Below are 26,344 nucleotides of genomic sequence, written 5' to 3' on the forward strand. Positions count from 1 at the left end.
TTCTTTGATGAACTGTCTATACATATAATTTAATAATTTTAATTGAGTTGCTTTCTTATTATTACATTATAAGAGCTCTTTGTGTATCTGAGACACAATTCATATTTCCACATGATTTAATATTTTCTTCACAAGTTGGTGGCTTGTGTTTTCATTTTCTTAATGATGTCTTTTGAAGCACAAAAGTTTTAAGTTTTGATAAAGTCCAATTTACCAATTTCTCCTATTATGGATTGTGCTTTTTTTTTTGACTGTGGTAGGTCTTCATTGCTGTATGATGCCTTTCATTAGTTGTGGTAAGCAGGGACTACTCCCTATTATATAGATGCAGTGTGTGGGCTTCTCTTGTTTCAGAGCATGGGCTCCAGGGTACATGGGCTTCAGTAGCTGTGGCTCATGGGCCCAGAGTTGTGGCCCACAGGCTTAGTTGCCTCACAGCATGTGGAATCTTCCCAGACCAGGAATCAAACCCATGTCCCCTGCATTGGCAGGCAGATTCTTAACCACTGGACCACCGGGGAAATCCTGGATTGTGCTTTTGATGATGAATCTAAGAAGTGTTGGCCTAACCCAAGCTCAAGCCAAGTTTCTCCCACGATTCTTTCCGAAGTTTTACAGTTTTAGGATTTAAGTCTATTCTTCAAGTTAATTTTTATATATGGCTGAGATAAGAATCTAAATTATTATTTTTAATATGGATATTTAACTTTCCTAGTACCATTTGTTGAAAAGACTATCCTTCCTCCATTTAATTTCCTTGGCATTTTTGTTGAAATTGAATGAACATAAATTATAAAGTCTCATTTCTGGACTATTCCATTTGATTCTGTTCCATTAATTTATATGCCTATCCTTAAGCCACTAACTTGAATAATGTAGCTTTATAGTTAAATGTGAATCAGTAGTGCAAGCCTTCCAGTTTTTTTCCCTTCCTTTTCAAAAATGTTTTAGCTACTCTGAGTTCTTTGCATTTCCATATAAACTTTAGGATCAGCTGATCAATTTCTACTTAAAAAAAAAAAGCCTACTGGAATTTTGTTAGCAGCTGCATTGCATCTATAGGTCAATCTGGGGAATTTCCAACTTAACAATAATGTCTTATAATCCATGAAAACTGAATGTCTCTCATGTAATATTTGCTGCTGCCGTTTAGTTGCTAAGTCATGTTCAACTCTTTATGACCCCATGGACTGTAGCTCACTAGGTTCCTCCGTCAGTGGGATTTCCTAGGCAAGAATACTGGAGTGGGTTGCCAATTCCTTCTCCAGGGGATTGTCCTGACCCAGAGATAGAACCTGCATCTCCTGCCTGACACGAAGATTCTTTATCACTGAGCCACCTTAGATCCTTAATTTCTCTCAGCAATGTTTTATAGTGTGAAGTCAACATCTCTTTGGTTAAATTGATTCCTAAGCATTTTCTATCTGATGCTATAATGAATGACACAGGAAATTTTATTTTTGGATTGTTTCTCATATACAGGAATAAAATTGACTTTTGTATATTGATTTATATCCTGTAACTTTACTGAACTTGCTTTAAGCCCTAATAGGGCTTTCGTTTGGTTGGCTGGTTGTATTTTCCCTAGGGTTTTCTACACACAGGACCATATCATCTGCAAATAAAGGTAGTTTTGTTTCTTCCTTTCCAAAACACATGTCTTTTTTTTCTCTTTCCTTTTCCTTCTCTCCATATTGAACTGGATACAATCTCTAGAATAATGTTGAGTAGAAATGATGAAAGCAGGCTTTGTTCCCAAACTTAAAGGTAAAATATTTAATCTTTCACCATGAAGATGACATTAGCTATAGTTTTTTTTGTAGATGACCTTTATCAAGTTAAGGAAGTTCCCTCCTGTTCCTAGATTGTTCAGAGTTTTTAATCAGAAATGGGTGTTGGTTAAGCTGAATAAAAATGACTCACACCTTTGAGTTTTACTCTTTAAATAAAAGGAAAGAAATGGGTGTTGGATTTTGTCAAATGTTTTTTTGTCTAGAGATTATCATGTGGTTTTTCTCCTTTATTGATATGATGTAAACAACAACTGATTTTCAGATGTTAAATCAACCTTGATAACTGTGTTTAATCCTTTTATATGTTGCTTGATGTTGTCAAACAATTTATGAGGCTCTGTTAATTTTTTTTATTCTTTTTTTTTGTTAATCAGACTAGATTATTTCTTTTGAACTATCTTGAAGCCTATGGATTCTTTTTTCTGCCATCTCAAATATATTATTGAATCCAATCCCTTTACTAAATTTTTCATTTCAGCAATTACTTTTTACCTCTAGAATTTCTATTTGGCCTTAAAAATTTTTTTTAATCTCTTCATTGAAAATCTCTATTTGTTGAGTCATTATCACTATGTTTTCCTTTAATTCTTTCAGCATGGTTTCCTTGACCTCCTTGAACATATTTATTACTGCAGCTTTGAAGTCTTTGCTGAGTCCAACATCTGGGCCCACAACTTTTTTCCAAGGAATACTGGTTACCCTTTTCTTTCTTTGTATATCTTGTAATTTTTTATTGAAAACTAGAAATTTAGATAATACACTTTAGTTACTCGGGGTTTTAATGTTTCTCTCCAGGATTGTTGCTGTTGCTGTGGTTTTCTTATTTATTAATTTGCCTAGATTAAATCTGTGGACTCCATTTCCCTCACAGCATGTGGCTGCTTGTGTCTCTTCTCAGTTTTTAAAAAAATTATTTTCCTTTTCTATTTTTAAACCCAGTCTCCTAGGGTTTAAAACATCTTGTGTCTATACAATTTAGTGGCAGTCAATGACTGGGCAGTGGTTGTACTTCAACACCCTAAGCCAACAAAGCTTCTACTCTCTGACAATGAATTTGTGTTTGGGTTGAGGATTACATTCAAAGATCAGGCAGTTCTCAGGTCTACTTTGGCTCTACTTGCTGCCAGGCCCTCTTACATTTCCTCTGCAGGGATATGTAGATAAATCAGGGATGTACACTCAGCCAGGGATGCGTAGATAGCATGAGCCCTCTCTGGTCTCTCCTGCATGTGTATGAAGTCTTTTAATCAGCTGTGTTGAGTTTATTGAAGCCCCTTATCACTGTTCATTTTCGAAGTCTCTCTAACAAATTTCTGGCTAGTCTATTGGTCAAAGACTATAAGCTCAGTTTCACTGAGCTGCTAGCTAGCCTTTCCTGTTGGTTTGCTACTAAGATATTTACTTTTATTCACAATGCCACTGGGATGGGTTTTTCACATTCCACTTAAATCAAGTAAGGCCACTCCTCCAGTGAAACTGCTGATTTCCATGGCTGCTTTGCCTTTGCAGAACTAATGTGTGGGCTGAGCCTAGAGATGGGAAAGAGATCAGCTCCAGGCAAGAACACCAAAGAATTCTATCCTTCTCATCTGAAGTTCAGTAGTTTTTCCATCAATAAATATTTCTCAATTTGGTGAATGCCTCTGACCCATTTCCAAGTCCTAAAGTTGATATTTTTGACAATTCAGTCCAGGTTTATTGTTGTTTTTTTTGGAAGATTTGCTCAGCTCTCACTATGCCATATTGGTAGCTTGCCTTAAATGTTATTTTTAATTGCTGTTTCTTTCCACTATACTCAGCTGGTCACCAAAGTCTGCTGATTCTTTCTCTACAATGCTGTATTTAGTCACACCCACCAAGGTAATTAGCACCCATTCATTCTTGAATTACAACAACAGAAGTGTTCATCACAGTCAATTCTGCATGTGGCTAATAGAATAACTTTACAGGCACCAGTATAATAATATCCCTTGCTTCTGACTGAAGTATGCTTCTTTGATGCAAAGAACATATAATTCATACTGCTCAATCTAGCTGTCAAGAACTTACTCAACGGTCTTGATCTTATGGAGGATTTATTCCTGGAGCTTCCTCCAAGTTGAGTTTTTCTTCACCCACATACTCCTCGCCAATTTCCATGCTTCTGTTTTCCTTCATGTTTTCCCTATATGGAAAGCCCTTATAATTTGTCTTTCACTTCATAGTCCATCAACTCTTAAAAGAAGCTTAATCAGGTAAATTCTTCTGCTCTTGATCATTTCCATCAGCTACAGTCAAACTTCAAAATTCATATACATATATAGATTTTTAAAACATTTCTTGACACTAAATCATGTCGCTTTGCAATCAATCCTCAACTGTTTCTGCATATGTCTTGTTGTTTCTCCAACTTTTTACCTTTTAAATACTTTACTTTTTAGAGGAGTTTTAAATTCACAGCAAAATGGAGCAAGGAGCACAGAGAGCTGTCATATACCCGGTCTCTAACTTTTAATTGCACTCAATTTGAGGGCTTTCCTTATTTACAAAATATGAAATACTTCTTTAGCATCTAGTACAGTGGTAGAGTACCGGATGCTAAAGAAGAATTTCCTACTTTGTTGCAAAAGAGCTGGGACACAACTTGGTGACTAAACAACAGTGGTGGAAACACAGCCGGTGCTCGGTACATGACAGCTGAATGCTACACTAAAACACTTTCTGATTTCCCAGGGACATTTTCAAGACTCTTTCAAGAAAAATGATCACCTTAGGGTATCTCCCCCACCTTCCTACTCCCTTGAAGAACTTAACTCTTGCAAATATCTCTGAAAGCAGTTGTCTAGGAAGCAGAAATGTATAAGCAACAAGGAGACGGCAGCCAGACAACTCTGTCCCTGAGCTGGAGATTTTCTTACTATGTGCGTCCTACTAGGGTTTCATCCCTCCCTGGTGGCTCAGACTGTACAGAATCTTCTTGCAATGCAGGAGACCCAGGTTCGATCCCTGGGTGGGGAAGACTCCCCTGGAGGAGGGAATGGCTTCTTACTATGGCAAGAAGCTATACAAAAGCAGGTGCTATCTGCATATGAGGTTAGGTGACCCAGCTACAAAGCCTATCAGCTGACGGTCTGTTAGAGTGAGAAGTATTACCGGTGTGGGTCTTGGTAGACTGATGATGCTTCTTACCAAAGGTACCAGGTTTGCTGGTAGTACATCACTGTACAGGCTATGAAGGGCAACAGAGACATTTTAAAGTAACTGTGTCGGCCCCTATTGTTTAATTTCACACCCATTAAATATTTGGGGCTTTAAAAAATGTCTTTACATTCCTCCCATCAGAGGATGCAAAAAAAAAAAAAAAAAAAAAAAAAACAACCAATGAACCAAAGAGTATTTTAAAAATATGTGGAGAGACATTAGCTATCAACTTAGAAACAAGGAGAGCAGGTCAAATAACTGTTAGCGATGACAGAATAAAATTGAGAATTAGGAAAAATAACCAGTGACTTGCCTGTTTAAAAACGAGTTTTGGAAATGGGGAGAGGCGTGACTTAATTGAAGGTGCATTGCTAAGAGAGAGAAGGTGACCGATTTTCAGTTTTAAATAGTGTAATAAATCATACACAACACCATAATTTGAGTTTATGAGGAACGTAATACTCTTTAGGTTATAAAAGTGACCTCTAGTGGGCAATAATGCTCTCAAATTTGTGACCGAGGGAACTATATTCTATTGATCGTCACTTTAAAAAGGTCTATATAGGCAACAGTTCTCCATTATAACTTTCATATCCATTTAGCCAATTATACACATGTGGTATTTACTGACTCAATAATGTATCTGGTTATAATTCACCAGTATGAACTGTTAACAGAAAGGTTTTTAGGATATTTCCCCAACAATCTTCAAATCAACATCAAACATCTAGCCCTAGGAAAAGTTGGAATATTAAATTCCTACTTAAATAATTTAAAACTAGAATACTGAGCTGAAAATTATAGAACTACTGAAATGGAATATGTATACAGGTCCAAAACAGAACAAAACTTATTAGAGAAAAATTTTTAGGAAACACTTTTGGACTCTATTTGTCTCCTATGAGATCACAAACCTGAAATTATCTTCAAAGAGATAATCTGTTCTGAAACACTGAGCTACAGGTAAGGTGAAGTACAGAGCAAATAACCACATTGAAAATATTTTTTTCCTTGGTGCAACTGGAAAGTCATGTTTTGTAAAACTTAAAATTTCAGACTGTTAATGAAAATAGTTGTTCTTCATCACTATAGGGAGCTTCCCAGGTGGTGCTAGTGGTAAAGAACCTGCCTGTCAGTGCAGGAGACTTGAGATGCGGGTTTGATCCCTGGATCATGAAGATCTCCTGGAGGAGGGGGGCATGGCAACCCACTCCAGTATTCTTGTCTGGAGAATTCCATGGACAGAGGAGCCTGGTGGGCTAAAGTCCATGTGGTCTCAAAGAGTCGGATACAACTGAAGCAACTCAGCATGCTTCCATCATTTCAAGAAAAAAAAAGAAAGAAAACAATAACATAAACTCGTGGGTTTTGACTATAGTCCAAAATTATTTTATGGGTTAAGTTAGTAAGTCACTTGTGTGTCCAATATGAGGATATATACAACCTCTTGGAAACGTGGTCATGATGCACTAAGCATAAATAAAATTATGAGTCAGTTATAAAATGCATGGGCTTCCCTTGTGGCTCAGCTGTTAAAGAATCTGCCTGCAATGTGGGAGACCTGGGTTCGATCCCTGGGTTGGGAAGATCCCCTGGAGAAGGGAAAGGCTACCCACTCTAGAATTCTGGCCTGGAGAATTCCATGGACTACACAGACCATGGGGTTGCAAAGAGTCAGACATGACTGAGCGACTTTCACTTTCACATACTATAAAATGTATAATATTCAATCTTCCCATTACCTTCCCCTGTAACTGATTGTTGGTTCTGGAAACTGGTTATATATTTGAAATGAAGAGATGAAAGATCATTATGGAAACAACAGAATATTCTCTATTATTTAAAACCTACACACAAAACTCAGTTAAGAAGCATTTCTAATGGGATTTCAAAAATGACACAAAGTAACCTTTTGCTATTAGTAAACTTTCTTTCAATGCTTCAGTGAATACTGATGAATAAAGATAATTATTTTTCCCTTAGTGAATTAAACTGCTTTCTAATGTAAATAAATCCAAAATTCACAACCAAATCTAACTGTATTATAATACAGGCTACATTTTCAGTAAAACGACACCTTTCTGAAAGAAAATGAACTCTGAATGACCATGTTTAGAGTAACATTTGACACAAAATTCAAAAAGTGCATGCCTGATGTTTCTTCCTTCTAGTTCCAGGAATGGATCAACAAACTTTCTATAAAGGAGAGGACAGTAAGTATTTCAGGTGTTGTAGGCTAAAGGTCTCTGTTGTAATTACTCGTTTCTGTTGTAGTGAAAGTGGTCACAGACAATATTGAACACACGGGCATGACTGTATTCCAATAAAACTTATTAACATTAGAATTCTATGTAGTTTTCTTATCTCATGAAATGTGTGTACAAATGTGTTAGTCGCTCAGTCGTGTCTCTTTGTGACCCCATGGACAGTAGCCCGCCAAGCTCCTCTGTCCATGGAATTCTCCAGGCAAGAATACTGGAGTTGGTAACCATTTCTTTCCCCAGGGCATCTTTCAAACCCAAGGATTGAACCTGTGTCTTCTGCATTGCAGGCGGATTCTTTACCATCTGAGTCACCAGGGAAGCCCCTATCTCATTAAATATTAATCTTCTTTTGATTTTTCCCCCAAAATTTCAAAGTCTAAAAGTCATTCTCAGTTCAGCTGGTAGGCTGGATTTGGCCCATGGGCTGTAGTTTCCTGATTCCCGTTCTAGTCCATTAAGTAATAACTACCCAGTGATAAGAAGCTTTACCTGGTGACCTTCCCTCCTGAAGTATTTTTTGAAGATATGACTGAATATGTAACCATGTGTGGTGATGGATGTTTACTAAACTTGTGGCAATCTTTTCACAATATATACATATATCCACCTAAAATTAATACGATGTTATATTTCAATTATATCTCAATTAAAAAACAAATAGCTAAAAAACAAAACCAGAAGGAACTTGTGGACACAGCAAGGCAAGGGGAGGGTGGGATGAACTGACAGAGTAGCACTGACATATATACACTGCCACGTGTAAACAGAGGGCTATGGGAAGCTGCTGAATCACACACGGAGCTCAGTTTGGTGTTGTGTGACGACCCAGAGGGGTGGGACTGGGTAAGCAGGAGAAAGGCTCAAGACAGACAGGATATATGTGTACCTATAGCTGATTTACACTGATGTAAGCAGAAACCAACACAATACTATAACACAATTACCCTCCAATTAAAAAGAAATAAAATTTAAAAAGAAAAGGAAAACCACAAAAATGCTATTCGAACTACCGGACTAATTACTGACATACAAAACGTAAAGGAAAAACATATGGGAATTTTATACTGCAAATGGAAAGCCAGCAGAACAAATTTTATTCCTATAATCACGGGATAAGTTTCAGATAAAAGAAATATCTTAAAATACAAAAACAACAAGTATGAAAGCACTTTCCCAAAACAAACATTAAGACTGATGTGTCTTTTTAGTATCTCTCTCAGCATCCTATTTCATAAAAAATAAACAAAAATCAAGTTTCCTGTTGAATTTTGGCAGCTCCAGAACCTCCTAGAAGCTGCCAATGGCAGTGTTTATACCTTCTCTTTCAAAACCCTATGGTCCTCAGCACTGTGGTTTGACAGTGGAGCAAGTGAAAAAGTGAAGTTCAAAACTTATACTGAGTCCATGTAATACAAAGAATGCCACAACTCTATTGCAGCTATGCCTAGGACAATGCAGTGAGGCCTGCTATTACACAATGTCAGTCTTTAAGTGCCCTTTATAGTAATACAAAGCCCTGTTTGTTGTGGCTCAAACCTCTGAAGCCCGTGCTTCTTTATATTCAGAGGGATGCACTCCTCCATGACACTATTCAGTGAATATTGACTTAAATGGCGCCTGTACTCAGTCATGTCCAACTCTTTGTGACCCCATGGACTGTAGCCCGCCCAACTCCTCTGTCTATAGGATTCTCCAGGCAAGAACACTGGAGTGGGTTGCCGTTTCCTTCCCCAGGAGATCTTTCTGACCCAGGGATCGACCTGTGTCTCCTGCGCTGGCAGGCGGATTCTTTACCAGTGAGCCACCTGAGAAGCCCTACTGATGTGTAGATTACATTGTGAAATGCTAGAACCAGAAAGCAGTGTTGGAACTTGAAAAAAGGAATCTCGACACTGAGAAGGATGTACTCAGGTTAGAGAAATTCAAAGTTACAAATAGATCAGTAAAGAAATTAATGGAGATCTATGATGGATTCCCAAAGACAGTTATATGTATTCAGATTATTTAGATACTCTGAGGTCACATTTGGAGGGCCTCAAGATGCTTTCATAGAATACGTACCTATAAAGCCACCACCAGAGGAAACAACCCGGGCCAAACATTCTATTTCTCTCCTCAGTTCTATCAAATGAATCCTACCAAATCCAAGTCATTCTAAATTTTCTCAGAAATTCATTTCCATGCTATAAATATGTATTGAGTGCCTCCTAACTAGGCTTCCTGGTGGCTCAGTGGTAAAGAATCTGCCTGCAATGCAGCAGCCACAGGAGATTTGGGTTTGATCTCTGGCTGAGGAAGATCCCCTAGAGGAGAAAATGGCTGCCCACCCCAGTATTCTTGCCTGGAGAAGCCCATGGACAGAGGAGCCTGGTGGCTCAGACAGTAAAGAATTTGCCTGCCAATGTGGGAGACCCAGGTTCGAACCCTGGGTTGGGAACATCCCCTGGAGAAGGGAATGGCTACCCACCCCAGTATTCTTGCCTGGAGCATTCCATGGACAGAGGAGTCTGGTGGGCTACAGTCCATGGGGCCACAAAGAGTCAGACACGACTGAGCGACTAACTCTGTCAGTTTTATCACACCAGAGCAAAGTCACAGAGAACACTCACGCAAAGAAGACACCACCCTGGACCTCAGTGCTCAGAGGGGTAGACTGATAAGGAAAAAAGTAATGGGAAAATCATTTCATCAATGTAACGGTGGGATGATGTAAAAAGTAGGTTTTGTTTCTCCAAAGAAGCTATACAGATGGCCAACAAACACAGGAAGAAAATGTTCAATATTGCTCATTATTAGAGAAACGCAAATCAGAACCACAGTGATATATCACCTCACACCAGCCAGAATGGCCATCATCAAAAAATCTATAAACAATAAATGCTGGAGAGGATGTGGAGAAAAGGGAGCCCTCTTGCACTGTTGGTGGGAGTATAAATGGATACAACCATTATGGAGAAAAGTATGGAGAGTTCTTTAAAAACTAGGAATAAAACTATCACATGACTGAGTAATCCCACTACTGGGCATATACCCTGAGAAAATCATAACTGAAAAAGACAATGTACCCCCAATGTTCATTGCAGCACTATTTCCAATAGCCAGGACATGGAAGCAACCTAGATGTCCATCAACGGATAAATGGGTAAAGAAGTTGTGGCACATATATACAATGGAATATCACTCGGCCATAAAAAGGAATGAATGTGAGGCAGTTCTAGTGAGGTGGATGAACTTAAAGTATGCTATACAGAATGAAGTAAATCAGAAAGAGAAAAAAAATTGTATTAACACATATATAACAGAATCTAGAAAAATGGTACTGATGAACCTATCTGTAGACACAGAGAACAGACTTTTGTACACAGTAACAGAAGGAGTGAAAGTGAAAGTGAAGTCGCTCAGTCGTGTCTGACTCTTTGAGACCCCATGGACTGTAGCCTACCATGCTCCTCCGTCCGTGGGATTCTCCAGGCAAGAATACTGGAGTGGGTTGCCATTTCCTTCTCCAGGAGATCTTCCCAACACAGGGATCGAACCCAGGTCTCCCGCATTGCAGGCAGATGCTTTACCATCTGAGCCACCAGGGAAGTGGCAGAAGGAGAGGGTGGGACAAATTGAGAGAGTAGCACTGAAATATATACACTGCCGCTACTGCTGTTGCTAAGTCACTTCAGTTGTGTCTGACCCTGTGCGACCCCATAGATGGCAGCCCACCAGGCTCCCCTGTCCCTGGGATTCTCAAGGCAAGAACACTGGCGTCGGCTGCCATTTCCTGCTCCAATGCATGAAAGTGAAAAGTGAAAGTAAAGTCGCTCAGTCGTGTCCGACTCTTAGCGACCACATGGACTGCAGCCTACCAGGCTCCTCCATCCATGGGATTTTCCAGGCAAGAGTACTGGAGTGGGGTGCCATTGCCTTCTCCGAACATATACATTACCAAATATGCAACAGATAGCGAGTGGGAAGCTGCTGTATAAAACAGGGAAGTGATTATCCTCCAATGAAAAATTTTCAAAAGAAGTAGGTTTGGAGAAGGCTTATTGACTGGAGTGACATGTTGCTGGATCTGATGGACATAACAAAATCTCTCTTATAAGCAAGGAGCAAATAGCCCCAGCAGAGGAAACAGTGCAAAGACAGACAGATACAAGAGAGCAAGAGATGTGGGAACAAACATTCCAAGGCATAAAGTGTGAGCACAAGTTAGGCACATGGAGAGCGGTCAAGGGTGAGACTGGAGACACAAACAAGGACGGAGTCATAACGCCCTTGGAGTTCATCCTTTCTAACACGCTGAGCACTTCAAAGAGGCTAGTCCAAAATGGGATGTATAAAAAAATATGAAATATCTCAATAATTTAAAAAGTTGATTACAGGTTGAAGTGATAACTTAGATATATTGGGTTAAATAAAAAAATATTATGAAGATTAAACTTACTAGTTTCTTTTTAGTTTTTAAGTGGGTCTACTAGAAAAAAAAAATTGTAGGACTCCCTGGTGGCTCAGAGGTTAAAGCATCTGCCTGGAATGCAGGAGACCTGGGTTCGATCCCTGGGTTGGGAAGATCCCCTGGAGAAGGAAATGGCAACCCACTCCAGTACTCTTGCCTGGAAATTCCCATGGAGGGAGGAGCCTAGTAGGCTACAGTCCATGGGGTCGCAAAGAGTCGGACACAACTGAGTGACTTCACTTTCACTAGAAAATTGTAAATTATTTATGTGAGATTTTATCCCTCATGTAATAGTCCTTGTGGTTGATTCCTCAATAACCCTTTCACCCCAAGCATTTACACTAGCAGGGATCTCTTTTTCTCTTGCCAGTGACTAGCTTAGATGTGGGCATGTCATGGACACAATCCAGGCCTGAGCTGGGAAGGAAAGATGGCAGGAGGAGTTCCAGCTACAGGTATCTTTGCCCCAGAAAGGAGACAGATGGAGACCAGAACTCATTTTTTTTTTTTTCCCCCTAAGATGTGGCTATATGACCAATGACACAGAGAACCACTGTGGCCATCTTTCCATGACACAGGGGATAAAGCAGAGGATGGCAGAGTTTATAAATGAAGTAAAACCCAAACCCCTGTTGACATCACTGAGCAGCTTTATCAAACAACCTTGGAGTTCACCCTTCCTCTGAACTTCCTGTTATGCGAGATAACAAGATTTTTTATTTTTTAAGCCAAAATGAGTCAGTTTTTCTGTTAGTTGTGGCCAAAAGCATCTGAGCTAATACACTCCATTAGACTAAAGGGCAAGGAAATATATGTATTATCATTTAGGACTCAAGCACTGTGAAATTCTTTACATAATCTACAATCTACAGTGTGATAGTATTGATCGTTGGGATAGCATATACTTAGTGTCAAGTATTTTTCTCTTTTAATTTTACATTACTATACAACTGTAAGACATTATGACACAATTACTCAAGTGAGTGTGTGAGTGTGAAACCTGCTCAGTCGTGTCCAACTCTTTGGGACCCCATGCACTATATAGTCATGAAACTCTCCAGGCCAGAATACTGGAGTGGGTAGCCTTTCCGTTCTCCAGGGCATCTTCCCAACCACGGATTCTTTACCAACTGAGCTATCAGGGAAGCCCCAATTACTCAAAGAGATCTGTAATTAGTCCAAAAAAGAACTATGAACAGGATTTAATCAAAAGTAGAAGAAAATACTCCTAAGATTTGTAAATTCTCAGTTTAACAGTTGGTTGCCCTTTCGTTGAGAAGTCTGCCTTGAATTCTAGTCAAAGCGCATGTATTGAGAACAACTACACTTGATTTTACTAACCTGGACATAAACCCTTAAAGGCAATATAGCAAGTGAAACAAGTAAGCAAATGGTACAGTTTCTACCTCAAGTTATCAGAAGAATTAAATAATGTAAGTCGGGTCTAGCACAGTATCTAGTACACGGTAAACACATTATATATAAATCTGGTTATTGTTCAAACTAGTAATAACCCATGGGGAGCAAGAAGGGAGGAGAGACAAGCTGGGAGTAAGAGATTAGGAGGTACTAACTACTATACATAAAATAAATAAGTTAAAAGGATATATAGTATAAAACAGAGAATAAAACTAATGTTTTATAAAAACAATAAATGGAGTATAACCTTTAAAAATTGTGAATCACTATGTTGTACACTTGAAAATACACCTCAATTTTTTTAAAAAAGAAACTAAATTTGGCTTGTGTTCCTTTTCTCTCGTAAAATTGATTTCTAAGATTCTAAGTAATGTGTTAAATATGCATTGTCATTTGCTCTGTAAGATAATCTCATTTAGTGATAATGACTACAGGTCAGTTTACAGCAAATATAAGCAGACAGGTTACACTTCATTGGGTAGTTAGTGCTTCGTTAGGTGGTTGATTTATTAACTCATTCTTTCAGTTATACAAAGCAGGTGAGTTTCAGAGTTAATCTGAAAAAATTAAGGTAGGCAGTGGTAACACTGTTAACCAGAAATTTAGCTACAGTATTTTGACTAATCTTGCTTACCCAGTATTTGTGAAATTCGTGAGATTAATAATGAGTCTGAATGAAAATGGATAGAAAATATACAAACAAGTAAGGAAGTTTATGATTTTGAGGCTGCAATAGAAGGTGACTGATGTAATTCAGAGAGACAGAGAGGGAGAGGTACTCAGTAACATCTTGGAATGATATATAAAGATGCAGAAGGGTATCAGGCCAGGAGAGAGGACGGATAGCATCTTCTGAGTTATACCAAGATAGGATATTCTAAAAACCTTTCTGCAGTATTATTTTTGCTTTTACTAATATATACTCTACAATATAAATTTAATTTCCAAATAAGATATTCTGAAAAATACTGACCAAAATCCTCACTAGCTCAACCTTAACAAATAAGTGGGTTTTTTTTTAATTTGGCTTATGAATAAGGATGATGGTTCTTGAAATCACCATATGATCTATAAATTTTAAATTTTGCAAGATGACTGGTTCAGAGAGGACTGTCTTACTATAAGGACTGTTAAGGCAGTTATCTTTGGATGCTCCCATATCTAGTGCAGGATTCCTACATAGTTGTTAACAAATGTTTCTAAAACAAAACTCAACACCTATAAATTTAAACTATATTTATATTCTGGACAATTAAACATTCTAAACTAATGTGAATGTATAATATCACATTTCTTATGGCGAATAAGGCAAACACATGTAGAACATTCTCACCCAAACAGGTGGGGACCTCCAGGCAGATACCGCCCTGAATGAGGCTGTCCACTGCCTGGATGTGAATTCAGAGTTCCCAAGTGGGAAACAATGGCCTACAGACCCTTTCCCTAAAGTCAGACAAGGGCAGACTCAGACCAGTTTTTGGAAACTAATAATTATTTTAGGAGGCCTTAATCAACCACTGGTATTCAGAGGAGCTCTAACCCAGGCTATTAGTTAAACACAGCACGTTCCCAAGGTGGACCCAACACTCAGAGAACATAGGAAAGGGGATGACATCCTTCCACGTTTCCCTGGGATCAATACCACATGAGTAACTGATAAAATAATGAGTCTGAGGTTTTTTAAAGTTAGGTTTATTGAGGTGTAATCTGCATAGAGTAAAATTTACGTCTTTGAGTGTACAGTCCTGTGAATTTGACAAATGTACACAGTCATGCTTCTATCACGACAATCAAGATATGGTACATCTCAATCACCCCCCAAAACTCCATGATGATATATGGTCAATCCCTCCCCACCACGGTCAATCCCTTGCCATCCTCTGCAACAATCGATGTATTTTCTACCTCTTTAGTTTTGCCTTTTCCAGAACAGCACATATATCACATCTACAGAACTCAGCCTTTTGAGTCTAGTTTCTTTCATCTATTATGATGCAACTGGCCACAAGGCCAGTGAGACTGGGACAGAGTGAAAAGGCGAGTGGCAGGATTTGAAACTGGAGAGCTAGTGGGGCCACATCACATAGGAACTTGGGAGGCCATAACAAAAGTTTGGGTTTACAACAGGTGTGATGAGAAGCCAGTGGAAGTTTCTGAGCAGCTGAGCAATATGATCTGAGTACCTTAAAAATAATTTTGATCAGCCAGTTTAGAGACTACTGTAGTGGTCTGGGTTAAAAATGCTCTTGACTTAAACCAGAATGGTAATGCTGGAGGTGGTGAAAAGCGTTCGGATTGGAGATGTAATTTAGAGGAAGACAAGTTAGGACTGGATGCAGCATGTGAAGGGGGGAGAGGAGGCAAGGATGCTTCAAAGGGTGTGGCATGAGCAACAAGGCAGATGGTCATTTACCAGGATGGATAGAAAAGAAAGGAGATAAAAGATAAAAAGAGGGAAGAGCAGGTTTGGGATGGGGGAAAGGGAGAATTAAGAGCTCTGTACAATTGGATATCACCAGCATATAAATACTGAATCTCTTTCCCGACTATTTTGCGTATCTATGTTGACCTTGATAGAGAATTTCACTTACTGTTCCCCATCCTGTTACTCTTGGTACAGAGAGGGGAACGCACTGGTATACCACACATTCAGTTTCCACTTTACTGGGTTTCTAGAGTTACATTTATTTTTATGAAGAAGACAAGCTGTACACTCCACTCAGTATTCTGTAGTAATCTACGTGGGAACAGAATCTAAGAAAGAGCAGATATATGTATCTGCATAACCGATTCACTTTGCTGCACAGTGGAAACTAACACAACGTTGTAAACCAACTATACTACAACAGAGCTGAATTTTAGAAAATGAGGTATCACAGGGAGCGAAGTCTGTACTAAGATGCTTGATGATGCCGGCAATGTCGATCTAAAACAAATACTTGGAGCTCCAACACCCAAAAAAGGAGGAGGAGGAAGACAGCTGTAAAGGTTAAGGCTAGAGATGTCTTCCATTTCTCACCATCATCTTCTACATACATAAGAACAATCTGAGTTTCCTAGGAAGGACTGCCGCTACATTTTACATATGCTCTTTTTTTTTCCAAATACTTATTCTCTTGTTCAACTGCAGTGGTTCAGATGAATTAAGAATAGAAGACACTTATTAAATAATAGTAATTTTTCTTGCTTTACTTTCCTGTTTTCTAATATTTACAAAAAAAAAAAAAAGAACAAAATAGGTTAAAAAGCATTCAGTGGCCATGTTTTTACCTGATGAGTTGGGAGCCTAGGCTTTTGGTATGGTGAGGGGAGTAACTTTTGCTCAGACAGACCCTCGGTATGAGGAAATGGCAACACAATGTAGAAAAGACATGGAGCAGAGGTTTCCTCTGTGTCTGCTCTCCTCTAGAAGCCCAATTACCCAAGCACAAGGCAGGGGCACTGATCACACCCCCACCCCCACTTTGCACCTCTGAGGCCACCAAAGCAGAGTGCTTGATAAACAGGATGGTCATTCTAGTCATGGCTCCATTTATGCATCTGTCTATCTGCCCATCCATTTGATGTATTTCCTAGAAGTCTTTTTTTTCATCTTAAAATTTCATGTAAATTTGTCCCCTGTAATATAGTTGTATTTCCTGTAGTATAAAAATCTCTTTATTTACTTACCACTGAGTAGCTAACATTCCAGTTAAATGTAGACTAAGACCACTGCGTACAGTCGTGCAGGCTGTGCACGACACATCACGACTGGGAGGGCATTTGCACTGTAGTTACTGTGGGTTTGTCTATTATGACAATTTTCTATTGCATGCTTTGAGTCAGAGGTGTCTTTTTTTTTTTTCTAATTTGTAAAAATGCCTTATGGGCTAACTGTAGCCCTGCCACTTGGTATATATATCCACATATATGGACTTGGTACAAGCCTGAACCAGCCTCATTATTTGACTCTTGAGGAAGCCAAATTCCAGAGGTGAAGAGACAAGGTCCCACAGCTAGTTCACAGCAATGTTGGGTTTGATTCCGGTCTCCATTCCCAGTCCAATACTCTTTTATAGCAACAAGCTACCTCTACCAACAGTGAGCTGCTCTTCTCAAGTGTGTGGGTTTCTGAGAATGCTTTTATTTATTTGCTTTGCCTAAGGAGAGACCTTTGCAGGATGGATATCTCATGCTGCTGTTGCCCTTTGTTTTTTGGCGTGAGTGAATATATAGAGTTGGATAAGCAGCAGATAGACTTCTTGCAAATTATTCAGAGGGGTGAAAGTATTGGAGTGTGTGTTCCATAAGAGCAGGAACCATGTCTACCATTCATACCATGCCTCTGTGGCACCCGACATATAGCTCAGCTACAGTTTTATACAGGGAAACACAAAACATTCCATTATCTAGGTCGAACCCTGTGCCTCCAAGCCCTGCTATAGTCTCTTCTGCAGCTGGAGCTAACATCAGTGCTGAACCCTGAGAAGCACTAGCGAGACCTCTAAGCTGCTTCCCAGACTGGCATGCTATTATCTGTTAATAACTGGTTGGGCACATTCAACCAAGAGCACAAAGATTACTAGAATGAATCTTGCAAGTCAACTAACTCAACTCCCTCACTTAGCATCCTTGGAAACAGAGTCCCAAAGAGATGACAGTATTCACCCAGGTGGCTGTAGCAGCTTATGTATGCTGTGGTTAGTAACTAACACTCAGATTAGTTATAATTTGATTATTGCTCCTTCCGAAACACCACAATGCCTTGTCACCAAGCAAATGATGACCGGAAATCCATAATGTCAGGGACATCATGAACTACAAAGGTATGCCCTTAGGAATGTTTTTCTTAGGTCTTGTTTGGGCTGGACAATAAACCATGTATTTGAGAAGATAACACTATTATGCTCTTTTATTCTGTTCATGCAACGATACTACTTAGAAAAGAAGAGTAAGGCAAGACTATTAGAAATTCTCAAATTTACTGAGAAAAGGATATGAAAGTGTGTTATGAATGTTATGCATGAAAATGGTTAATTTAAAAGGCAAAGCTGGTTAGTCATACAGTAAGCTCTATATGTCTATTTATTTTGATTCCAAACTAGAAATTCTATGACCTAGATCATTAGTTTAGTCTAATCTCATGATTATTTTAATTGAAAATATGTATTATAAACAGGATGCATTCTCAAGCTGCTGTCTAAACAATCAAAGGCATTTGTCTTTTCAGAAAATACACTTTTCAGATTTTTAGCTTTATTTCAGAACTAAAACTTTTAACAGTAAAAACAACATTGGAACATCATTTTAATAATATCCCAAGTTATGAGAATAAATGGATGGTTGTAAAAGTTTACTCAGTTATTTTATATTCTGTAACATGAAACTCTCTTCAATAGAACTAAGTCATATGTATCTTAGTGAGTTTATCGTAGTGAGATTCCAGTGTTATCTATATTGTGTTGCTGACCCTTCTTTCCATATGTAATTATTAAAAATAAAAATAACATAGGGCCATTACTTCTTCCTTATAAGAGAATTCTATATTTAATAATGAATCACAAACCAGAAGTCTAAAATAATCGACATGTCCTAAGATACCAGGTTACCAACACACATACACACACACACACAGAATTCTGATTTCTCAAAAGCCTAGTAAGTGGCACTAGTGGCTGATATATTAGGGTGAGCAAAGCTGTATGTGTGCACATAGCTTCCACGTTGATGGTCTGGGATGTCATAGCTGGGCCACAGCACAGCAAAATGGTAGTGGCACGTTATACCTGGTCATGGCTGGCTTCAGTGGAGCTTCCAATAGCATGGAAGGTCGTCTGCACAGGGGCTAATGTCAGACAGGTCACACACTCTTTGCCACTCTGTCTATCACAGTAGTGCACCTATAACAGAACACACGCAAGCTGCTGAACGCCACCAGTAAGAGGGAGCCAGATGCAACTGGTCCTTTGCAAAGGTTCTAGCTTTCAAGAAGAAATTTCACGTAACTTATGCAGAACACAATTCAAATATTTAAAACCTTATTGGGACTCGAAGATCTATGGAGACTCTATTAAGTTTAATTAATATTTTATATTAATATTCTTTAAAAGATTATTAGGAAATGCTTTGCAGAGTGCTCTACATTAGTACAGCCAGAAAAAAAAAATTCACAACTAAATGCTACACTCATCTTTTTTGTCCAACTTTTCATAATGCATAAAGGACTCTAAGGTCAACATAAGTCAAGTTCATTTGAATCCAATAAAATTTTGTCAACCTGAATTTGCCTCATCTTTGACTCTATGTGTGTGTGACTGCCACTTGATTGGTCTGACATTCTTCTATTTCTACATTATAGTCCCTATAAAACCAATGTTATCCATATACACACACATATACATATATATATGTATGTATGTATCTCAGTATACCATGTCTGTCTGGAATTTTGACATTAAAATCAAAATGAATTAAACTGAAATGACTTATAATGTACAGACCAAAATAAAGTTATTATAATATTTTTCTTTTAGTTGAATACAACCAACCATTATTAAAACCATGTGTAAGACACTCTATCAGAGGTAAGGTATGAGGGGTGGGAGTAGGGGAATGTGAGTCCATCTGCCCAATGGAAAAATTTCCATCCTTCAAAAAAGTTCTATCAAGCAGTGTTTAATTCTAAGCTAATAAAGTAAAAATCGTGTTGCTTTTGTGATAAACAAACATACATATATATATAACACACACAGTTATAATATGGATCTGACAGAAAATGATGATACAAATCCTCATCTAACGGTTTAACATCATTTTTAAACCAGTAAGGTTAAGATTCGCCATTAGTGTCCCTTAAGGCAGGGAAACTTCCTGGGATCTATTAAAAGTAGTTTAGGGTTCAAATCAAGCCAACATACAAAGCTTTGTTTCCAAAGCACTTTAAAGATTTTGTTATAAAAATATTTTTTCCAAATTAACTTTGGGGAAAAGGATTTGATGACAGTTCGAATTCACTGTACCTCCTGAGCAAATTAAAAGTTCACTCAGTGTACGAGTTCAAGAATGTGGGCCTGTTGTTTACTATGCAGCAGTGAAATATGAGAGGGGGGGTGGAAATGAAACTTACCACATAACAGGTTTATGCAAAAGTCAATCAATGGTGACACTATAATAGCTACAGCTCACAACCATTTATGGTATAGTTAAAATATTATGTCTGATATAGTGCTATCATAAAACATGCTTTTTAAAATGAAATATAATCACCTTTTGACATCAATTGAAAGTCTATATGAAAGACAAGTCACTCTCCCAAAAACCCAAACTGATAGTGAACACGCTCATATGTCAGCAAACTTACTGCAGCTTTATTTTTTTCTTCTAGATAAATGAAAATTAGGAAGGACAAAAAGAGCACAAGACATTTCCAGCCAAAAAATAAATTTCAAACTTCATTTCCATCAGTGGCTTGGATACTAGGACTGAAAGATTTAACTTTTCTTCTAACTCACCATGAGCCTGCAATATCCTGTAAAATATTAAGACATCCTACAGACACTGAATATTGGTAGAACAATACATGTCAGACTAAATGAAAAAGAGTCTCAGCAGAAGCCAAAGGGATACTCAGGCCAAGCAAAGTGACATCTACCAAGAACAAGGTTAGGGGCATGGACCATGGTAAAGTCCAAAGGAAACATAGCTGCCCTTCAGGGACGGAGGGAACTGGGAAAAACATGTAGTATTTTACAATAACTGTAGATGGAGTATAACTTGTAGAAACTGTGAATCACCATATCGCACACCTGCAACTTACATAATATTGCACAGCAACTATACTTCAACCAAGGAAAAAAAAAAAGTAAACATCATCTACATGGAAACCAGTAATGGATGAAACTGGGCTAAGTGTTAGCCTCCTCATTCTGCAGGGCTTCCATCAGAGGAGTGACTAGGCCTGAAACAGAGGTAGAATGTGGAAGAACATGTCTCAGAAGCAGATTAAGTCCCCAGTCCACCAACCACAAATATTCAAAGGTGCTGGAGTATGAGGAAGACAAGAAGAAATCACCGCATACTCTTCCTCCTCTATGCGTCTTGAGCCAAAACGGACGGCTGGCAGTGGGGGAGCCGGGGCAGTGGGGGGGAACATGAACGTGTAGTTTTACAGTGAACTGCACTAAATTTTTCAAAACTAAAGGTGACCAGAAAACCACGGGATTTGCCAAATATAAAAAGAAACACGAATGAGAGATATTACCGATCATGGGGAAAAGTGGTGGCTGGAGAAATAAAATCATTCCAGGTTTATACCCTCACTGCACTGAGACTGCTCCCTCCAAACAGATAAAAATATGTACAAAAATATATATAGGAAACTACTGCTTGAGGACACGGTTTCAAATTAAATAAAAAGTTACAATGTACAGACAAAAGGCCTTAAGAAAGAATCATATTTTACATAATCAATCACTAATAAAACAGGTTGGATATGGCTCTTCAGTTATTCTCTTCCTGGACATAGAAACATTAGAGTTCATAAAACTGTGAATTTCTAAAGCAGAATAATGTATGAATGACATTTTAAAATTCACCTTTCTAACTCTAAAAATGCTTCCGATGATTCAAAGCATTAGCGAAACCAGGAATCTTAGAACTCTAAAATAATTAGGGTAATAATATCCCACTGCATTCTACAATGTACAAAATCTTCAGGATTGATGGGTGAAATATTTCTGCTACAACAAAACAGTTGTTTCTACAAATGTGGTCCTAAAATTTCCAATGTACAATAATAATATTCCAGTGTCATAGATCTTGATTTTGATCAGAGAGAAATGAGTAAAGATAATTTTAGAAAACTACAGAAGTCATCTCCTATGTTTGTTTAAGATTTACGATTTATGATATCATTTTGCTGTCTTTTGTATTCTAAAATGTACACAACTCATCTTGACTCTTACACTATTGTAGCAGTAGTTCTGGATTTATAACACCATTGACCACAGAAAATTGACATTTTGTTTCTTTCTCTTGGGCTTACAAAAAATATTCCACTAAAAATAATGGGTCAGAAATTCCAATATGTGCAAAGTAAATAATGCAGCTTCCTTTGAAATCTGCAAATCTATAATAATTTTTATGTTAAAATAAGTTTCCTAGTTTGATTTGTAATCGCATAAAGCCAGATGAGATGCTATAATTGTGCATTCTGTTAACAATTTCTGCCAGTCTAGAGATTTCTTCTTCTTGAAAGAAGTGATTTGTGTCTGAGACTCATATTCAGATAACTTAAGAAATAAGAATTCAAACCTCAATTTGTGATATGTTTAAATGGCAAATCTTGCTTTGATTTGAATAATATCCTCATTCCTTAAAAAAAATGAAATAAGGGAAAATACTATAAGCTATAAAATAACTTACATAAAAAGCTAGATATGTGAATTTTTCATGCCCTTCTGAAAACATGAGGGACCATTCAAATGAAAAATTTTAATTCTATACCCCCTATCTCTAAAAAAAGTTGAATCAAATTGTTACTTGCAGAGGTTGAGAAATTCCCTAATGTGGGACTATTATTTTACTAATCTCATCAGGGAAATGGTTAACCGCTTGTCTGTTACATATTTTTACAGGTCACCTGCTGTGGGACAAAAATGAAGAGTGTAAAAAAGGTCCATATTTAAAGAAAGCTACTCAGTAGATTGATAAGATAAAGGTCTGTACATTGATGTCTGATAATTAACATCATCATTGTGTCAAGAAAACATGTTTGATGAGCACACCTCCCATTCATGAGTTTACTCCACAGCAGCAGGCAGAGATCACATTGTAGCTATTGCCTCCAGGGAGAGGTGAAGACAGCAAAAAGCTGAAGGGTGGCAACTTAGTACTAGATCTTAGAATACTCCAAACATGCTTGATTCTTGCAGTCTGCACACTAGCTGTACAAAAGATCTAAATCTTTATTAACATGAAAATCAGCATATTCTTGGCAAAGCATAAAACAATACTCCTTGATAAATATGTAGAGTAAATTGGTAATAAACATTTCTTAACTACATCGTTTTTTTGGGGGGGCGGGGGGAAGCTTCTCAGGTGGCCCAATAGTAAAGAATCCTCCTGCCACTGCAGGAGACACAGGTTTGATCCCAAGGTCGGGAAGATCCCTTAGAGAAGGAAATGGCAACCGACTCCAGTATTCTTGCCTGGGAAATCTCATGAAGACAGGAACCTGGCGGGCTACAGTCCATGAGGCCACAAAGAGTTGGACATGACTGAGCAACAAACACTTTCACTTTCCCAGGCAGTAATACAAATCCACACTGTTATCTATTTAGAACAAACAAATTTATAAGTGATAAATAAAAGAAGTTCCCCCAGGAAAAGTACTTAGAATGATGCCTAGCTCACAGTTACCATTAAAATAAATAATAGATATTATTAGAATAACACATCCCATAATAATGTTTAAAATTAAGATATGACATTATGTATAATTATTTCCTCAATACTTTTCATAACTAAAGTCAAGTCCTTTATAACTAAAATGTAAACATATATTTAACATGCTCAGTCATGTACCAGTGTTTTAGCTGGATGAGTAATCTATTTTACTCTGCATACAATATGCTTGACACATTAATGCCTCTAAAGGGATAAGTGAATGAATGAAATCACATTATACAGACTGAGCCTCAACTTGTAATTATCTTTTCTCTCTTTTGGAAACTCTATGCTTAGGAAAAGATTTGAAAATTACATGGCTTTATTTGGTATACAAAATCCAGCAGTGATGTACAGATTTATTTCTAGTATAAAGTCACACACAAAAAAACTGTCTAACAAATGCAACAACAGATGTGTTCTCAGTATTGTTAAGGAAGATAATTGCATTCTTACTTTAAGTGGTGAGTTTGTACATGACACAAATCCTAAATCTTTGTTCACTGCTTTTCTGCTTCGTTGACTATGCCAGTGAAGGTCTAAAGAGGCAGCCAATTAATATATAAATTATACATACACACACAGAATTATTTTAGTTTTACATCCCTGGTGGCTCAGACAATAAAGCATCTGCCTACAATTCGGGTGACCCGGTTTCAATCCCTGGGTGGGGAAGATCCCCTGGAGAAGGAAATGGCAACCCAATCCAGTATTCTTGCCTGGAAAATCCCATGGACTGAGGAGCCTGGTAGGCTACAGTCCATGGGGTCGCAAAGAGTCCGACATGACTGAGAGACTTCACTTTCACTTCCATCAAAACAAAACACCACATAATTTTTAACAGTCTACTACACATCTACCAGAAAAGAAGTTCCTCTCTTCTGTAGATTGTACTAAGGCTTTGATGTGCTCACACACACCCATTTACATATGTAAAACAAGCTACATGAAAATCTACAGGCTTTGCAAAGAAATAACTTTTTAACAACGAAAACTTTCTCCACGGTCAAAGGAAAATAAGTTATATAGGCACTCTGTATACCCTGATGCTGGGAAAGTTTTAAGGCAAAAGGAGAAGGGGTGGCAGAGGATGAGACGGTAGATAGCATCACCAATTAAAAAATTATCAAATAGAAATGTTAGATCAAACAGATACAATGTGCTGTGCTTAGTCGCTCAGTCGTGTCCAACTCTGCGGCCCTAGGGACTGTAGCATGCCAGGCTCCTTCTCTATCCATGGGATTCTCTAGACAAGACTACGAGAGTGTGTTGCTGTGCGCTCCTCCAGGGGATCTTCCCAACCCAGAGATCAAGCCCCATTTCCAAAAAGATAGAATAACTGAAGTGAAAAATTTATTATATGCGCTCAACAGCAAATTGGAGAGGACAGAGCAAAGAACCAGTAAATCTGAAAATAAACCAACCAAAGTTACACAATCCAAAGATGGTGAAAAACTGTAAACAGTCTCAAAGACCTCCAGGACAATATCAAGAGGCTCAACACATACATAACTGGAGTCCCGAAAGGAGAAGACAAAGAAAAGGGCAAAAAAATTTTTTGGAAAAAAACAAACAGAAACTAGCCCTAAATCTTTCAAAACTAATGAGAAACATTATGGTAATCTAAATAGCTAAATGAATCCCAAGCAGGATTAAAAACAACCCTAGACACAGCACAGCCAAACTGGTGAAACCAAAAATGAACAGATATCTTAAGAGCAGCTAGAGTAAAACAACACATTGCACATACAGTACAGAAACAACTGGTTATCCTGTGGGAAAAACAGACTTCCACTCTCACCCATACCACACACACAAAATTAAATGAATATCAGAATTAAACACAAAAGCATAAACCGTAAAGTATTTGGAAAAAAATCAGAGAAAAATCTTTGCAACCTTGGGGTAGTCAAAAATTCCTTAGATAGGACAAAAAAAGGTGTAATTTATGGGAAAAAAAAAACAAAAAATTGAACTTCATCAAAATTGAAAACTTCCCCACTTTTTAAAAGATGCCATTAAGATACTGAAAAGACAAGTCACAAGCAGGGAGATAATATCTGCAACAGAAAGGATCTGTATCTAGAATATATAAAAAAAGCTCTGATGACACAATAATTAAAAAAAATCAATACCAGAAACTGAGAAACAAATGTGGACATTTCACAAAGATAGAAAATTGGCCAACAAGCACAAGAAAAGAAGTGCATATTACGGGTCAACAGGAAAATACAAACTAAACTATCAATGAGACAGCACTGTATCCTTCATAGAATAAGAACCATATCAATGTATGAAACCCACTGCTTTTGTTGTTTAGTTGCTAAGTTGTGTCCGACTCTTTCGACCCCATGGACTGTAGCTCGTCAGGCTCCTCAGTCCACAGAATTTCCCAGGCAAGAATACAGGGTGGGTTGCCACTTCCTTCTCGGGGAGATCTTCCTGACCCAGGGACTGACCACGTCTCCTGCACTGGCAGGCGGATTCTTTGCCCCTGAGCCACTGGAGAAGCCCATGCCATATGGTACAGCACACTGAAAGAGCATCGGACAGTTCCTTGTAAGCTTGTAAGGATACTTACCACGTGACCCAGGAATTGCACTCTGAGGTACTTTTTTCAAGAGAACTGGAAACTCTGCACAAAATCTTGTACATGAATAGCCACAAACAGCTTTATTCATAGTAGCCTCAAGCTGAAAACAACGCAAATGTTCACCGACAGACAAAATGATAGTTTGTGCTACACGTCCATGCAATGAACTACTTCTGAGCAATACGAAGGAGCAAACCGCTGATATGCACAACGTGAACAA

General features: G+C 38.1%; 1 protein-coding gene across 11 annotated transcripts in view; it reads right to left on the minus strand.

Annotated features, from left to right (window-relative positions):
• Positions 1-26,344, minus strand: part of STAU2 (staufen double-stranded RNA binding protein 2) — a 303,753-nt gene that overhangs the window by 101,181 nt on the left and 176,228 nt on the right. For 9 of the 11 annotated variants that reach the window (XM_027561188.1, XM_027561190.1, XM_027561200.1 and 6 more), the window contains one exon: positions 18,872-18,985. The exons of the other annotated variants lie outside the window; for them this stretch is intronic. In XM_027561188.1, the coding sequence (XP_027416989.1) occupies positions 18,872-18,985 (114 nt within the window). The remainder of the gene's footprint in view (positions 1-18,871; positions 18,986-26,344) is intronic. 11 annotated transcript variants of the gene reach the window in all.

This window comes from Bos indicus x Bos taurus, chromosome 14, assembly GCF_003369695.1.
Source record: "Bos indicus x Bos taurus breed Angus x Brahman F1 hybrid chromosome 14, Bos_hybrid_MaternalHap_v2.0, whole genome shotgun sequence".
NCBI classification, from domain to species: Eukaryota; Metazoa; Chordata; class Mammalia; order Artiodactyla; family Bovidae; genus Bos; species Bos indicus x Bos taurus.